The following is a 17,910-nucleotide window of genomic DNA, read 5'->3' as shown; positions in this document are numbered from 1 at the left end:
CAGAGGCGATCGCCTCATAGAATTCGCAGAACACAACAGGCTCTTTATCACTAATTCATTTTTCAGGAAAAACACCAACAATAAGTGGACTTGGGAGAGTCCTAAAGGAGACAGAAACGAGATCGATTTCATCCTAACAAATGCCCTGCACTCCGTTAAAGACGTTAGTGTTTTAAGTAAAGTAGATATAGGTAGCGATCACAGATTAGTCCGTGCCAAGATGGCCATTAATATAAATTGCGAACGTAGGAAATTAATAAAAGGATGCAGTAACTCTCCAGATTTCGCTCAACTAAGGTCTAGGAAAAAGGAATTCGAACTCGAACTTGGAAATCGATACGGGAAATTAAACCCAGAAGCAGACATCGAGGAATTGAACACTGTAATTAGTTCGGTTCTAACCTCAACAGGTAAGAAATTAGGTGGATTCAGGAAACAGATTAAATTAAGCAAAATTTCAGCGGAAACAAAAAACCTAATTAAGCATAAAAGGAATTTAGATAGGGATAATAATAAGCAAGAATACAATCTAGTAAATAAGGAAATTAAAAAGAGAATAGTCAGGGATGTCAGGGATTTTAACAGCAAGCTAATAGAAAATACCATTAAGAATAACCGTAGCCTGAAAAAGTGCAAACAGGATCTTTTCTTAGGCAAAAACCAAATGATCGCAATCAGATCAGAGAGCGGAGTAATAATTAGGAATAGAGAAGAAATCATAGACAGAGTTTACACGTTCTATGCAAAACTATACGAGAACGACAACGGCCAATTCCCCGCTCTGGAATCGACACACGGCCAAAGGGTTCCTGCAGTATTGCCTAGCGAAGTAGAGGCCGCGCTAAAAACTGCAAAGAACGGTAAATCCCCAGGGGAAGATAATATTCCCATTGACTTACTAAAATGTGGCGGCCCCCCCCTAATTAATATCTTAGCTAGGCTTTTCAGCAAATGCATCCAGAACCAAGCTATACCAGAAGGATGGAATAACGCAACTATCATTTTAATACACAAAAAAGGCGACAAAAGCGATATCAAGAACTACCGACCCATTAGTCTACTTTCAGCGGTCTACAAGCTCTTCACGAAGGTTATTACAGAAAGGCTGAAGAATATCCTCGACGAGAACCAACCTGTAGAGCAGGCAGGGTTTAGGGCAAATTTCAGCACAATGGACCACCTCCAAGTAGTTGGCGAACTAATCGAGCGCGCCAACGAATATCAACGGCCATTGTGCCTAGGTTTCGTCGATTATGAGAAAGCCTTCGATACAGTTAGTCATAATGCAGTACTTAACGCTCTAAAAACACAGGGAGTGCCGGAAACCTATGTGGGACTGTTAGCTGCAATATATAAGAATGCCACAGCTTCGGTTAAAATTTTTTCAGGTACAGATAGATTTAGCATAGGAAAAGGAGTAAGACAAGGAGATACAATCTCGCCCAAGTTATTCAATGCGGTGCTTGAGGGAGTTTTCAGGAAATTGGATTGGGATACAGCCGGAGTAAGCATCAATGGTCGCTTTTTGAGTCACCTTCGGTTCGCAGACGATATAGTTTTAGTAGCTCGTGATTCAGCTGACCTACTTATCAGACTAATACAGCTGGACAGGGAAAGTAGAAAAGTAGGATTAAAAATTAACGTAGATAAGACTAAACTAATGTTCAATAGTTATTGCATGCCTGATAGCATCCCCTTAGATGATAAACCAGTAGAAGTAGTAAATAATTATTTATATTTAGGTCAAATAATTGACATGTCTGGTAGTAAAAATGAAGAGATAAAGAGACGTATGAAATTAGGGTGGAGTGCATTTGGACGGATGAATGCTGTTTTTAAATCAAAAATGCCACTCTGCCTGAAGAAAAGGATCTTTGATCAATGCGTTTTGCCAGTGATGACGTATGGATGTGAAACTTGGACACTGAACGCCAAGATGCAAAATAAAATCCAATGCACTCAAAGAAGTATGGAACGCTGTATGCTTGGCATAACGAGGAAAGACAGGAAGCGGAACACGTGGGTGAGAAATATGACAAGGGTAGTGGACATAGTGGATAGAGTGAAGAGATTGAAATGGCAATGGGCGGGTCACGTAGCTAGGAGGATGGACGAAAGGTGGACAAAAGAAGTGCTTGAATGGTACCCGAGAGAAGGCAAAAGAGTAAAAGGAAGACCGCAAGGAAGATGGGTGAACCAAATTAGGAAAATGTGCGGAATGAGATGGATGAGTGTTGCGCAAAACAGAGACGAGTGGAAGCGTGTTGGAGAGGCCTTCATCCAGCAGTGGATGGCGAATGGCTGTAAATGATGATGATGATGAAATTAATCATTTAATTTTTTTAATGTTTTGAAATTTAATACTCCGATTTAGCAAAGGTTTTAACCAAAAATTATAAACATATTTTTACTCTATAGATGTCTCGATAATACATAAATAGTCATTTATTGTATTATAAAAAATTTTAATTAATTAAATTATTTTTTAATGATTAATCAAAAAAACTTATATAAAATTGTTTTTTCTCGCGTGTATGTATTTTTGTATGCAATATAAAGTATTAAATATACATATGAATCTACATCTTTGTATTAACTTTTAGAGAACTTGAGTTCTGTGGTTGGCAAGCACAAGTGAGAGCATAATTGATCGGTTTTTTTTTACCATACGGATATGTACTTTGTTGCTAACGAAATAATGAAAAATCGATTTCTACACCTGCATATGAAGCCTATTTATTTTCCTGGTATAAATTAAAAAGATAAAACATTCCAACTTTTTATTTACCCTTTTAACCCTCCCGTACCGATATGGAGTACATCTCAACGCCAAAATTCTTGTTTTTTCAACCATTTTGTAGGCATATAGTACAACTTAAATGATCTCATCAGGTCACTGCGACACATATCCAGGAAAGTCATTAACGCGTGGCAAACACGCATAAATAGGTCAGCGCGAGTACCACGAACAAAGGACACACTCCAACCCAAAACGTTTATAAACCAACGCAGCAACCTCCACTGGCAGAGTGAGCCTATGGAGTTCATACAGATCACTTCTCCGAAGAAACGTCTTCGTACATACAATAACCATTGTACCAATTGATCGAAAATAAACGATCCTCTTTCAAACTACACAACACGTGTTTCGTTAGACCGGGATACGGTCAACATACCTTCCCTGTCTTACAATTTGTTAAATAGTAATAGCATCTATCTTAAATTTATTGTATTCCACAAAGATAACCTAATGAATCAACAAAAAAATTAAAATACTCGTGGATAATGTCAAAATGATTTAGTATGTGCGTAGTAGTTAAGTGAGTACGCGGCCCTTTTTTTACTTATTACTTACCTCCTTTACGTTTCACATGGCTTTCGTGTCAGTGGTCATTTTTTGTAACTGGCAATGACCAATCTGTAACTGTAAATGACCAATCGATACCGACAGTGGACGGGGCCGAAGTCTTGTGCTAACGGAAGTTTGGTATCCAGCACTGCGGCGAGCGGATTTCTCTAGCACGGATAGGTAGAGTATTAATGTTTTACATGCATAAGTAAACCACAATTAGGGTTGCCACCGAAGTCTCCGGGCTTCGGGTTTCAAGGTTATGTCTCCATGTGACAGGTATGTAGCTCATGTCTTTTGTATGAAATGTTTGGCGATATCTTGTGTACAAAAATGCATTACTGAGCGAATAAGGTATAAATATAAATACATATTTTTTTTGTCACTATCACCGGGTGAGACTTGGGTCTGAGGTGGCAACCCTAACCATAATAATACATTAAAAACATTTTTAACAAAATTTATAAATGTGTTTTCCAGATGAAGCAGTTTGCGATATAATCGACAATAATTTTGTTCTGACTTGACTGTCTTGGATGCTTTGCTTCGGTACTCGTGAAATCATCTCTGGAGTGTTTATTTACAAAAATACTACACCAACCGATCTTCCATTAAGGAGTTTTGCATTGATCAACGAGTCGTACGATTTGCAGACTTAGGAAAAACTTCCGGAGAAGTGGAGTGTACAAAAATACTTTGAAACCCGAAAAAATGTTTTTGTATCAAATTTCAGTCAATCTGAGTGCAGATATGTGACTAGATCAGTGGTTCTCATGTGCGGCCACCAACGCTATATAGAGTAATATTTCACTATTTTATTTGTAAAATTATTTATAAATTTTTGACATGGATTACATACATAGTTCGAATTATAAACAACAACAAAAAAATAAATTTATGTACAATAATAGAATATTGTACATAAATCAATGCAAGCATATAGCAAGTTCCAGATAAAGATTGAAGACACTATAAATTAACGTTTTGAATTTGAATTCAGAAGTTGTTTTAATCGAACTACATAATATGCAAAAAATAACAAATAAAATTGTGAAATATTACTTTATGAAGCGTTGATGGCTGCACATGAGAACCACTGGTACATATGCATGTCAAACTAGAATGATCTCCTATTATTAATTTTATTACTATCATCAAAACGAAAGTGAATAATAAAAACCTTGTAAATAGATAATAATCGTTAGATTAATAACTATTATATACATACATACATACATATATGTAGAATAAATTTATTGTGAGTATATTTTATGATAAATAAAAATCTATTAAAAATTCAAAGAAAATAACTTTTTGATACAACCAACAGTCATAATTATTATTGCATTATTTAAAAAAGTATGAGGCCCTAGATAACTACCAATGAGGATTCCGAGTTTTGTAAAGGTGTGTTTAGACTCTCTAATATGTACATATATCTTGCAACAATATAAAATAAACAAAAGAAGTCTATTAATTATGTATTTCTCAAAAACTAGTTCGATCTTCATCGTTCTTAAAATGTCATGCTCACAATCTAAATACCATGCCACAATCTAAATACCAAGCCACAATCTAAAATACTCAGCAGCTAGGGATTTCCAACGAGAAATTCTACTATAATTATAAATTCAGCAATTCCGGTGTAAACCAGTCTTTATAAACATTGACACGGATTACACGACCCATATTCAATGCATTTTTTTCAATGCTACCTGGAAAGGCTTATCGGGTAGTATTCTTGTTTATTTTTTACATACTCAAAAAACAACGACTATCGGTGTATTCCAGGCTCATGGGATTGTTGGCAAAACGCCGATTGGCGTTGGTCAGTATTCAAAAGGTTAAAGCAGGCTGAAAAATCGAGCAAGTGTTCATAACGAACCCCAGATATCTGAAAGAAAAAAACAGTCCAGTAGAGATCGATTTTTGGGAGGGAAAGTAGGATTTAATTGAGTCGAAACTACCAATCTTTCAACTGCTGGTAAAAGACTAAGCCACCGGTAACAACTCGGTGCTCATAGTAGTAAAATATAATAATATTTCCGTACATTCAATTTCAGCCCATTAATTTTTAATGCGGTTGAACTAAACCAAATTAACCAGCAGCTTGGACTAGTGGTTAGGATATATGCAACAAATTGGCAACCTTTACCCATTTCTCGCGATTTTCACTGATTCGTATAAAAATCCTGCAAATTTGTCCATAAGTGTCTCGTAAATTTCGAGTTTCTAAGTATCTCGAAATTTGACGATTTATATAAAAAAAAAATGCTCCGAAAATGTAAGTTTATCAAAAATTTGTCAAAATTTATCCATAGGTGTCTCTATGATGCTTTGTTGAAATTATTCTAAAAATTGTATACCGATGTTTTTAATTAATTGGCCAGGAAGGCGCATTGGGATTTAACTTAAAAATGTATGATACATATGTGGTAGCCAACCTTTTGGAGGACATAGCACTCAAAGAAGATGAGTTTTAGCACTATTTGTTCAACTCAACTCGATTTGTTCGAAGAAATATATACAATATATACAAAATTGTTAGTTTCTAAAAGCTTTATTATTGTAAACTCCTCAAAAGAGGTGCCGAGCAGAGAGTCGAGTTTGTAACCAATAGCAACGGCAGTGACAACTCAGACAACACACAAGCTCGCTTCGTACAATATCATCAGGCTCAAAATAATAAAAATGCGTACAGTTCCCAAGTGGATTAACAAGATTCACGAGGCGGAAAAGACTGAATACTCTTGGTAATACTCACAATGCTCATATCTTGATTAATAAGCTTTGTACTAATTATTTAAAATGGCAGGCTAGCCTTGGAGTGTATGACGAAATGTCAAAAATGTCAACATACTCCATATCGATCGAAAGTACAGCCTAGTTTTAATACTTGTATTGATTGCATATACATAAATAGTATGCACCTTTATTTATTGTTTTCAGCGTGCAGAGTCTGTGCTATAGTCCCGATGGTACCCAGATGATAGTGGCGGCTAGTGAGCGGGTCATGGTATACGATCCTCAAGACGGCTCCTTGATCAGGCTGCTGAGAGGCCACAAGGACACTGTGTACTGCGTAGCTTATGCTAAGGACGGTCGAAAGTTTGCATCGGGGGGCGCCGACAAGATAGTCATAATCTGGACGTCGAAACTTGAAGGAGTGCTTAAATATTCGTACGTATTTGTGTACATGATTTGAGTAGTGCGAATCAAATGACATAATATGTTATCTTTTCAGACACAACGAACCGCTGCAGTGTTTGGCCTACAATCCAATAACTCACCAGTTGACCTCGTGTGCCGTCTCCGACATTGCGTTTTGGTCTAATGAAGTTAAGGCTGTACAGAAACACCGTGTCAACGGGTCCGGGAGAATCACATGTTGCTCGTGGTCGTTGGACGGGCAATTGTTGGCCGTAGGCTTGTCTAACGGCTTTGTTTCAATAAGGGATAAGGTATATATGTACACAAGATATGTATGTCTACAAGATACGGTTAATCAGGGCACCATTTTAAAGATTGAAATAAATTGATAAAATTGACTGAATGTAAAAATGATAATTCTTTACAATTGTACTACAATTAACTGTATGTATTTCAATTTGAGCTGTTTGGAATTTTAACGTGTGATTTTGAATTGAATTCATATGTAATTTGTAATTAAAACTAAAACTTTTTGTCTGTTGTATTGTAAAAAATGTGATGCTATTTTGAAAAGTTGCCAATAATGCCTAAAAAGAATATGAAAATAGGAAGAAAACTGCATTAATGATCAAATTTGACCAAACTGTGAACTTATCTCAATTTCGCTTTGAGGTTACGGTAATATTGCTTTAATTTTATAAGTTATGTACATATGTAAGTGGCCAGTAGTTATATAATATTTGAAATTCAGTAAAAACACAGCGAATGCTTTACTTATTTTATTACATACATATGTGCCATGACAGGAATTACCCCAAAGTGACACATATGGTTTGCTACGATTGTACTTTAAATACAATATATAAGCATTTTATACAATGCGAATTCATATAAACATCCACAGTGACATCTATGGAGAAATTTTTGCAGCATTTTATAATCAAATTGTCGAATTTTAAGACGCTGAATAACTTGAGATTAGCAAGAGAGATAGGAAAGGAGATGCTAATTTTACATGAACCGTTTCAATGAAAATCAGAAAAATTGGCAAACTCTGATAAGAAACGATGGACCTCAAGTCACACACCAAGGTCTGGCCAGCAGCGGGGCTGTAGTGGGAATCGAAACTGTAACATTATGTATGTATGTATGTATGTAGGTAGCATTTGTAAGATTCGAATATAATTCGAATTTGCGAGAAACTGAGGAAGAAGATAACAACTTATTGCATTCGTCACAACAATTAAGATAGAAAAATTGGAAAATTCTAATAGGAGATGGTCGTTCTGTGTTTTTTTAATAACCGTCGACTTGACCTCTCTACTGGTATGCAATAGCTCTGCTAGTGAGTGCACTATGCTAATAAACTGCTATTTTCGGCTAGAATATTTCTGACAATTAAATAGATTACTATGTTAAATCGGTGGCTAATAATATGTATAACTTGTTGACCAATTTAAGTTATTCAGCTACTCACCAATTATGTAAATACAGACAGTTTGCTTTGATCAGACTTTGCAGTTTGATAGTGATAGGATCGTTGAATGGTTTCCGAGATAATTTAAATATGAACAAGTGTTTGTTTGTGTGTTTCAGAATTGTGAAGAGAGGTTGAAAATTAGTCGAGAGGGTTGTCCCGTGTGGTCGGTGCTTTGGACGGAGAGTGCTCTTCTGGTCGGAGATTGGTCGGAGACGCTTTCGTTTTACAACGCGTCCGGTCAGCAAGTTATGAAGGATCGTCCTATTGGTAATTTGCGTTATGTGTTATAATTGCACTCGTTTCATTACTGTTTGAATAATTTTTGTATGATTACTTGTAATTGAAGCGACACTATTTACATACATACATCTTTAAAAACTCTTCCATACTTCTTTATGCTGATGACACAAAAATTTATAAACCTATTTACACTATAGACGATTGTTATAAACTGCAAAAAGATTTGGATAGATTTGCTATATATTGTTTAAATAGTGACCTTTTTCTAAATCCTGAAAAATGTTCTATTTTGAAAATTTTACCAGAAATAAATCTAATGTCACTTATCATTACCATTTAAACCATTCAATTCTAAATACATCCTATTAAGGATCTTGGTGTTATTTTTAATCATAAACTCGATTACTTTGAACATATTTCCTTCATTACTAATAAAGCATATAAATCTCTTGGATTCCTACTCCGCTCAACTAAACCCATTGATGATCCTCATGTACTTAATTTACTTTATTTTTCCCTTGTAAGGTCTCACCTTGAATTTGGCTCAATTATCTTGTTCACCTTTTTATATATCCCATTTTAATTGTATTGAAAAAGTTCAACTAAAATTTATCAAATCCTTACGCTACCGTTTTCCTATCTACGCCCATACTTTTAACAGTCTTTCTATCAGACGACGACTCTCTGATGCTACGTTCCTTTTTATACTCCTAAATGGTTTCCTTGATTGTCCCGATGTCCGGAGTAAGGTTGATTTCAGGATCCCAGTTAGGTATTCTAGACACTCTTTTCACTTGATACTTTCAGAACCAATTCCCTAAAATATTCCTATCTACAGCGTGTTTATCGTATGTTTAACGGGGAGCTGAATGATGTTGATCTATTCGGTATTTCCTTGCATCAAATCAGGACTGCCATCAGGAGAGTCTTGATTGGTTGATTCATTCTCTATTTCTATTATATACATATGTAATCTTTATCCAATATTACATCACTTCATGTTTAGTTATGTACTGTTCTATTTAGTCATGTTTTAGTTTTTTTTCATTTGTTTGTCTCTATGTACCATTTTATGTAATTTGTAAAAAATTATAATTGGGCCCAGATGTTATTTTATTTTGTTACATTTATTCTTTATTTTTATGCATTTCTACATTTGTTGTCTGTTGATTTTTTTCAATAAATAAATAAATACAGACATGTATGTATGTATGTATAATGCGAATTAAGCAGCTTTTGCTCGGCGAATTATTTATTGATCGTATTTTTATACTTAATATAAAGCTGAATTTGTATACTTTTTTTACAACTTTCACCTGCCCGAGCAACGCTGGCTATAATTAACTATTTATTTTAATGTGAATTGATTTGATTTTCAGGTTTGATGCCGGTGTGTTTGAATAGACTGGGCGAGTTGATTTTAGTGTGTGGCGTAAAAGGTTGGATCATCACCACCCTTGAAGGCGTTCCTGTACTGAAAAATTCCCAACAATGGGTCTGGTCCATAGAGCACTGCGACAACACCAACACTATAGTGAGTCCACAGACTAACTTGACAGATTTATTTCAAAAAGTTGGTTGCCCTTAACAATTTGTCATCCGACAGGCTCTGGGATGCTTGGACGGCACACTATGGTGCTATCAAATCGTCTTCAATAAAGTACACGGCTTGTACCACGAGAAGTATGCATACCGGGAGAATTTAACCGACGTCATAATTCACCACCTGACGTCGGGCACCAAAGTCAAAATCAAGTGCCACGACAAGGTGCAGAAGATAGCTATTTATAAACATCGTTTAGCCGTGAGTTTCTATTTTAGCAAGCCTCAACTTCAATATCAGACTTAAATATGTATAGTGTCCTTAGAGCAGTGCTACTCAAACTATGGTCCGCGGCCCATTACCGTCCGTCGGCAAACAAGTAAATAACAAATTAAAACAATAGCTTATGGATAACGTTGCATCATCTCATCCATTTTTGCCATGGAGTGATATATTGGTTAATTTAGAAGATAAAATAATTGAAGAATTAAAAAAGTGTTTTGAAACCACAACTTCACTTGCGTCCTTTTGAATCAAATTGAAAGCACAAATCTTCCCAGATCTTTAATACCATGCACTGAAAACTCTTTTACCTTTGCGAGACTGGTTTCTCAACCATGAGTTTAATTAAGACAAAACATCTTAATAGTGTGTGGAAAAGACTTCGATAATGGTTTGATGTAGTTTATTGAAATGTAAAATTTGCACGTGGTGGGCCAGCGGAGCGTACGGAACACAAGCTGTCCGTACGCCGTCTACTCGGTGACTCTCTGTCGACCGTCGCGTATTTCCGCTTGGGCCGACACTAATGCCAACTCGTCAATAATGCCAATCGACAATCAGTTAATAAGACTGTTTGCCACACGTCATTACAAAAGTCGGAACATAGTCCCACATAGGAAAACTGTTGAACAATACAGTTATTCTACAGAGTTACAGCATTACTGACGAGTCGTTTACAATAAATCATAGCTCTTAAAATAATTAAATAGAGGGTGAATAATGAAACCTTTGCCTCATCCAGTGTGAGGATAAAATCAATTTATTGGTTCAGTAATATTTCAACTTATAGGTATACCTCTGGTGAATGTTGTTTCTATTTACATTAAAATTTTTGAAATCTCCTTTGAAGCTGTGAATAAGCATTACAAGATAAGTTTACTTTAAAGAAGAGAGAGTGGACTGTATATGGTTTAAAACTTAAGCATTCCTCATCTTGATGTTAACTTAGACAATACAATGTTGACACTGTTACAGTTGTCAAGACAGATCAGCTATTACCGATCAACTAAACTTGATTAGTGAGTGTAATGCTCCTAAGTTAACTTGATTTCATCAACAAGTAGCACAAACATTGCTAAATTAAAAGTAAATTGGAAAGTCATTCATTCATTCCTACAAGCAGGAAATGAAGGCGAACTATGATTATAGATGTCTCTACGTTAAACATCGAAATGTTCAGTATTATAATATTTACTTATTCTATGATTCACATAAATACTATAAACAGTAAGAGTTAACTTATGTTTTCATAACAAGAAACATAAGACCTGCGGATGACTCCCGGCAGGTTATAATTAAGTAGACATGAAATAATTTAAGATGCTCCATTAAGTGTGGCTTGGAGACTAACATTAACAAATCATGAATCTAATTTTAACTGTCAAATTTGAACAGTTTATTTTAAACTCGGATATAATCCTTCCGAGTGATGACATGAGACAAGTCTTATATTATAAAGACAAAATGATTAGATTAAATTCGGAGATATATACTGCCGAATGTTAAAATGAAAATAGCTTAAATTATACACACAACACAATTAAAGTGAATTACGGAGTACTACTATTAACATTGAATGATTTAAACTCATGATTACATCTAATAAGTAATATGAGTTGGGGGTAGTGTCTTCGGGTTAAACTAAGCTACCGAAGTTGACGGAATTGAAGCTGCTGTTTCTCCTCCCTCTTGCTGATCTTCCTTCCTGTCAAGTGGTCCTTGTGGTAGAATCGGCAATGGCGCCACTAGATGACTGGACCGACGAAACTCTCCGCTGGCAGTAAAGACGTCGACGACTCGAACTCTGCCATCTGGTCCGGGATACAATTTAGTGACTCGACCCAAGACCCATCGGGTTGGCAGCATGTGTTCCTCCTTTAACAGGACCATTTGACCCACACTCAGATTGTTGCTCGAGTCCTTCTTCCATTTGTGTCGTAACTGCAAAGAATGTAAATATTCCGCCGACCAACGTTTCCAAAATGCTGCTGTGGTCAATTGTATCTGAAGCAGATTGGCATGGACATTAGTGTTATATTTAACCTCCATTGGAAGAGCGAGTAAGGATCTGCCAATTAAGAAATGTCCAGGTGTGAGGGGTAAAAGGTCTAGTGGATCCGAAGACAAGGGACTAAGAGGACGGGAATTCATGCAAGCTTCTATTTGAGTCAATACCGTACAAAATGATTCGAAATTTAAGGTGGTGGCCTTTAACACCTTGTTTAAATGAATCTTCATGGATTTAACCGCTGCTTCCCACAGCCCTCCCATGTGAGGCGCCCTTGGCGGGTTAAACTTCCAACGAATCCCTTCGGAGGCTACATACCGTAGTAGCTTCTCCTCATGAGGACGTTCGTAAATTAATTTTACTAAATTAACGAGTTCACGACTTGCACCGACAAAATTAGTAGCATTGTCGGAATATATCGTATTGGGCCTGCCACGTCTGGCTACGAATCTTCTTAAACAATTTAAGAAATTTGAACTCGTTAAGTCTCCGACAAGTTCCAAGTGAACTGCCTTACTGGAAAAACACACAAAGACACAAACGTAACCCTTAATTATCTTAGAATTCTTATTGCAACCACTCTTCACAGGAAAAGGTCCTGCGAAATCTATCCCCACATGACTGAAAGGAAAATTCGCAGTGGTACGTTCAAGCGGGAGTAATCCCATTAATCTATTGTGTGACAGTGGTTTATTTCTGAAACAAATGACACATGAACGCACCACTCCTTTGACAGTATTATGTCCGGCCAATGGCCAATAGGTCTGCCGCAATAACGACAGTAAGGCTTGAGTACCCAAGTGAATATATTTCAAGTGCGCATCTCGGACAATCATGTGTGTAAGTTTATGCTTATTTGACAAGATAATGGGTGACGTTGATAGAGTTGTTCCCAGAGGAAGTCTACTTCCAACACAAATTAAATTCTCGTGGAATAGAGGGGACAATTTAGCTAATTTACTGCTACTGGGAATTGGATGTCCCTTGCTCAGCAAACGATATTCCAATGGAAATGATTCCATTTGCGATAACCTTATCAAATTATTTAAAGCATCTTTTAATTCTAAAGCGGACGGTTCGTTATTTTCTTTAACGTTTAATTGTTTATTCCTTAGTGGCCGACGAACATATGATAAAACTCGAAGGAGTCTTGGAAGATGAGAATATTTATCTATCCAATTATTTTCCCTCACAAGGGTAGCGTTAGTGACTACCCTTCTCTCTGGAAGATCTATTGTGATCTCAGGAGGTCTTCGAGGCCATCGTGATTCGTCTAATTTCAACCAACTAGGGCCGTCCCACCATAACGAATTATGATTTAATTCTGATGGTTGAGTCCCTCGAGAAATTAAATCTGCTGGATTGTCTGTAGAGGAGACATGGTACCACTCAATGGGTTGAGATATTGATTGGATTTCGGCCACTCGATTGGCAACGAAGGTGGTCCATTTACATGACTCTCCTCTAATCCAATGCAATGCGACGGTTGAATCCGTCCAATAATATTTTTCATTAATATGAATTGTTAATTGGTCTATTGTTGACTTCATTAACTTTGATAATAACATAGCGGAGCACAGCTCTAAACGCGGAATAGTTACAAAACTGAGCGGAGCGACTCTCGAACGAGAACACACAAGATGACATTTGGAATTTCCCAATTGATCAGTACATTTTACATAAATACAAGCACCATAAGCTTTCTCGGATGCGTCACAAAATCCGTGTGCCTGTATATTAATGGCATTATTTAGTATTATCAATCTAGGAATTTTATAAAGTTTCATGACTGTATTGGATAATTGGCAATCTTTCCATTTTTTGAAGATTGTCTGAGGAATGAATTCATCCCAACCAATGGTTTGTTGCCAGACAGATTGCCTTAATATCTTATAATTAATTAACAATGGAGATAATAGTCCTAATGGGTCGAAGATCTGACTAATTACTGATAAAAAGTTTCTTTTTGTTATATTTTCAGTCTCGACTTCGGTTTGAACCTTAAATACAAAAACGTCTTCCCGCGGTTTCCAAAATAAACCTAAAGTTTTGTGTGATTCGTTAGAGAAGTTAAAATCTGAACAATCGTCAGCTTTAACATCCGTGATTATATCGGAGTTGTTCGATGTCCATTTGCTTAAGGGCATACCGGCTGATAATAATATGGTTTCCAGTTGAACCTTTAATAATTTACCAGCTTCAATAGTATTAGTTCCCGTGAGCAAATCATCAACATAAAAATCACGTTCGATCACTTTACTAGCGATGGGATATTTGTTTCTATTCTCCTCTGCTAACTGATTTAGACATCTAGTAGCTAAAAATGGGGCTGAAGCAGTTCCGAATGTTACTGTATTAAGCTTGTAATGCTTGAATTTACTCTGGGGATCTGTTCGCCAAATGATTCGTTGTACATTTTTATTTTTCTCTGCTATTTGAATCTGTCGGTACATCTGCTTAATATCCGCAGTAATCACGTATTTATGGAGTCGAAAGTTGAGTAGTAAACTTAACAAATCTGATTGGACACTAGGTCCCACCATCAAAATATTATTTAGTGAGATATTAGACGTTGTCTTTGCGGACGCATCAAAAACTACACGATATTTAGTGGTAAGGCTAGACTCCTTAACCACGACGTGATGAGGTAAATAACAATGAACCTCATGTGCCTCCGGAGGTTCACACTCTGACATATGTCCTAAATTTATGTACTCTTCTAAAACTTTATTGTATTCCATTTTTAAATTATTATTGGCTAAAAAACGTCTTTCCAAAGTTTTGTGTCTTTTCTCCGCAATGTGCAATGAACTTCCTAATACTACCGGGGAATTTTTATATGGTAAAGCTACACAAAATCTACCGTTTTTATCTCGTGATGTGTGTGCTTGGAAATGTTCCTCACATCTTTTCTCCTCAAGAGATTGATGTTTTACCATAGGAACCTGGTCGATCATCCAAAAGTTTTGAATGTGACTGTCTAATTGACTTAAGCCTATGTGGCTCTTCCCTGGAGCATTATTTACTTCGGGATATGGACCAACTATTGTCCATCCGAATTCGGTATCCTTTAAGATAGGCATACCTTTTCCTAACTGGATGGTTCCTGCTTTCATAGCATGAACGCAAATCTCGGCGCCGAGCAATAAATCGATTGGCGTCGGTTTATTCCAAAGGGGATCTGATAACTTGATTCCCGCTGGTATTGAAATTAACTGTTGATCCAGTTTCACAGTTGGAATTTCGCCAGTAATTTCTGGTAATACCAAACACAACACTTTGGTTGAGTAATTAGTGGTTGAAGACCTTATGGTCACCTTGGTGATGTGACGAATGCTACTTTCTTGATTAGCGATACCTACAATTTTTTGAGAGATTTTCTCTAATTTGAAGTTATTCTTCTTAGCGAAAGATGTGGTAACATAGTTGACTTGTGAGCCGGAATCTAATAATGTGCGACCCTTAACGACCGTTCCATTGGACGTTATAATGTCTACTTGTACCGTCGGTAAAATTATCTCCCTTTGAGAGAAATGAGTAGAATGAGCATTAATTGACTTCCTTCCCGTATTATTGGAACTAAATGTATCGTCCTGATGCAACAAAGTGTGATGGTTTTGTTTGCACCTTAAGCAATTATAGTTAGACTTGCAATTTGTTATCTTATGCGATGAATTTAAACATTTAAAACACATGTTATTAGATTTAACGAATTCATTTCTTTCCATACTGGATTTTGCTTTGAATTTATCACATTTGCCTATGAAATGATTATTTCGACAAAATGCACATGCGTTTACCTTACTTGATGGGTTTTTATTCGCGACATGAGTTCTCCTGATTCGTTGACGGTTATGAGGGAATTCTTTCACCGTAATTACAGATGCAGTAGATTGTAATACGTTACATCTATTCTGCAGAAACGTTTCTAACTTCTCGTACGGTGGCATTTCTCTGTCAACCAGAGATGTTTCCCAGTCCTTTAATAAACTAAATGGTAATTTCCTTAGAACTAAACATGTTACCCATGGATCTAAAATTTCTCTCGCGTAACCCAATGATTCAATGTTTTTAATACACACCGTTACCTTATTTAATAGATCTCTCAATTCGATATGTGATTCCTTTGTGATTAATTTTAAGTCACAAAGTGAGTTGATCCTAGTTTTAAGATTAAGTCTTGGTAAATTGTATTGCTTGTCTAAAATACTCCACGTTATTTCATAATTGTCTGAGCTAATATCTAACCCTGATACAGCTGCTAAAGCGGGACCGAGTAATGATTGATGCAAATATAGTAATTTCGTGACATTCGAATATTCCGTTTTGTTTCCTATTATATTCTTAAAAGCTTGTTGAAATGATTGCCATTCAGATGGATCTCCCTGAAATGTGGGAATAGTCAACGTCGGTAACTTATCTCTAGCAAATTTAATTGTTGTTTGCTCTACTTTTAGTTGATTATTTTGAATGGATTGTCTATCTAATGTCGCTTTAAGATTTTGAATTGTCATTGAAATCATGTCGAACTCTTCGTCTATTTGATCCGCCTGCTCTATATCTGTGAGGTTATCTAAATACTCATAATGGAGTTTATGGAAATAGTCGTATGCTTTTTCAATAATTTGATACTGTCCTTCATTTATTTCGGAGGTTCTTTCTATTTTTCCCTTTAGTCTTTTTAACGCGCCCGAATACCTTAATTCTATTGACGCCATTGTAACTTCTACTTTATTTTCTTTCGCTAATGTTTTTATCGATTGAGTCTGACTTCGAGTCTGATGTATTCTAGAGCTTGACCTGTCTCTAATAAGTTCTACGTCCCTAGTTGGATTTCGACCTTTATGCGACTTGGAAGTCGAAGCTTCTATTTCCTCGTTTTCAGCACTTGACATTTATTTCAGAAAGTTGCACTATTTCGTCTCATAAATACAGTTATTCTCTACTATAGCTGTCAATTGAACTATTCGTAGAGATAAGGTAATAATATTCAATGATTAACCGTGAATCTTAATATTCTACTTTAACTATTATCACCAGAATCTATCCAACATATTTTGGAAGAAATAACAACCCTAAATTGGTGGGTGCTTGATTTAAACCACTTTGGGGCTACAAGTCTTGTGATTTATTTTAAATCACCACTGTTTCATCACACATTATGAAACAAAGAGATCTACCGATGTATGAATATACCGGTATGTACTTGGTTTAAGCCACTTTGGGGCTACAAGTATAATTCCACATTTATCGTGGAAGGGGGGGGGGGGGAGGGTGTTTCTACACACATTAAGAAACAAAGATCTACCGATATGAATATACCGGTATGTACTTGGTTTAAGCCACTTTGGGGCTACAAGTATAATTCCACATTTATCGTGGAAGGGGGGTTGGGGAGGGTGTTTCTACACACATTAAGAAACAAAGATCTACCGCTATGAATATACCGGTATGTACTTGGTTTAAGCCACTTTGGGGCTACAAGTATAATTCCACATTTATCGTGGAAGGTGGGGGGGGGAGGGTGTTTCTACACACATTAAGAAACAAAGATCTACCGATATGAATATACCGGTATGTACTTGATTTAATCCACTTTGGGGCTACAAGTATAATTCTCCACGTGCTTTGCTAATTTTACACTACATCTGATTTTACACTTTTAATACGAAATTCGATGCGACCGATGAAACATTCCTTCGTAGCGCGATATTATTTTATACAATCGCGTTAATTAATTGTTATACTTTAAAACATATTTTAAAACTGACCTACCCACATGATTGCCTTTTGAACAGATTGCCTGAGATTGAATACATTCACTTACTTGAATATCCTTTACGATGTTTATGTGATCG

At 36.3% G+C, this 17,910-nt stretch overlaps 2 protein-coding genes across 2 annotated transcripts; one reads left to right on the top strand and one right to left on the bottom strand.

Annotated features, from left to right (window-relative positions):
• Positions 1-5,993: 5,993 nt before the first annotated feature.
• Positions 5,994-10,068, top strand: LOC143922808 (intraflagellar transport protein 122 homolog). The gene is made up of 6 exons (XM_077446139.1): positions 5,994-6,102; positions 6,299-6,529; positions 6,594-6,810; positions 8,096-8,246; positions 9,599-9,753; positions 9,826-10,068. The coding sequence occupies exons 1-6, from the start codon at positions 6,041-6,043 to the stop codon at positions 10,066-10,068; spliced, it is 1,059 nt and encodes a 352-aa protein (XP_077302265.1). The 5' UTR covers positions 5,994-6,040.
• A 345-nt stretch (positions 10,069-10,413) lies between these two features.
• Positions 10,414-17,392, bottom strand: LOC143922923 (uncharacterized). Its single transcript, XM_077446341.1, has 2 exons — positions 12,088-17,392; positions 10,414-11,985 (listed from the first exon to the last, which is right to left on the bottom strand). The coding sequence occupies exons 1-2, from the start codon at positions 16,945-16,947 to the stop codon at positions 11,686-11,688; spliced, it is 5,160 nt and encodes a 1,719-aa protein (XP_077302467.1). The 5' UTR covers positions 16,948-17,392; the 3' UTR covers positions 10,414-11,685.
• Positions 17,393-17,910: the final 518 nt, after the last annotated feature.

The sequence above is a fragment of the Arctopsyche grandis genome, chromosome 2 (assembly GCF_051622035.1).
Source record: "Arctopsyche grandis isolate Sample6627 chromosome 2, ASM5162203v2, whole genome shotgun sequence".
Lineage (NCBI taxonomy): Eukaryota > Metazoa > Arthropoda > Insecta > Trichoptera > Hydropsychidae > Arctopsyche > Arctopsyche grandis.
The sequence above is the reverse complement of the archived record's forward strand: the minus strand, read 5'-3'. Positions and strand labels throughout refer to the sequence as shown.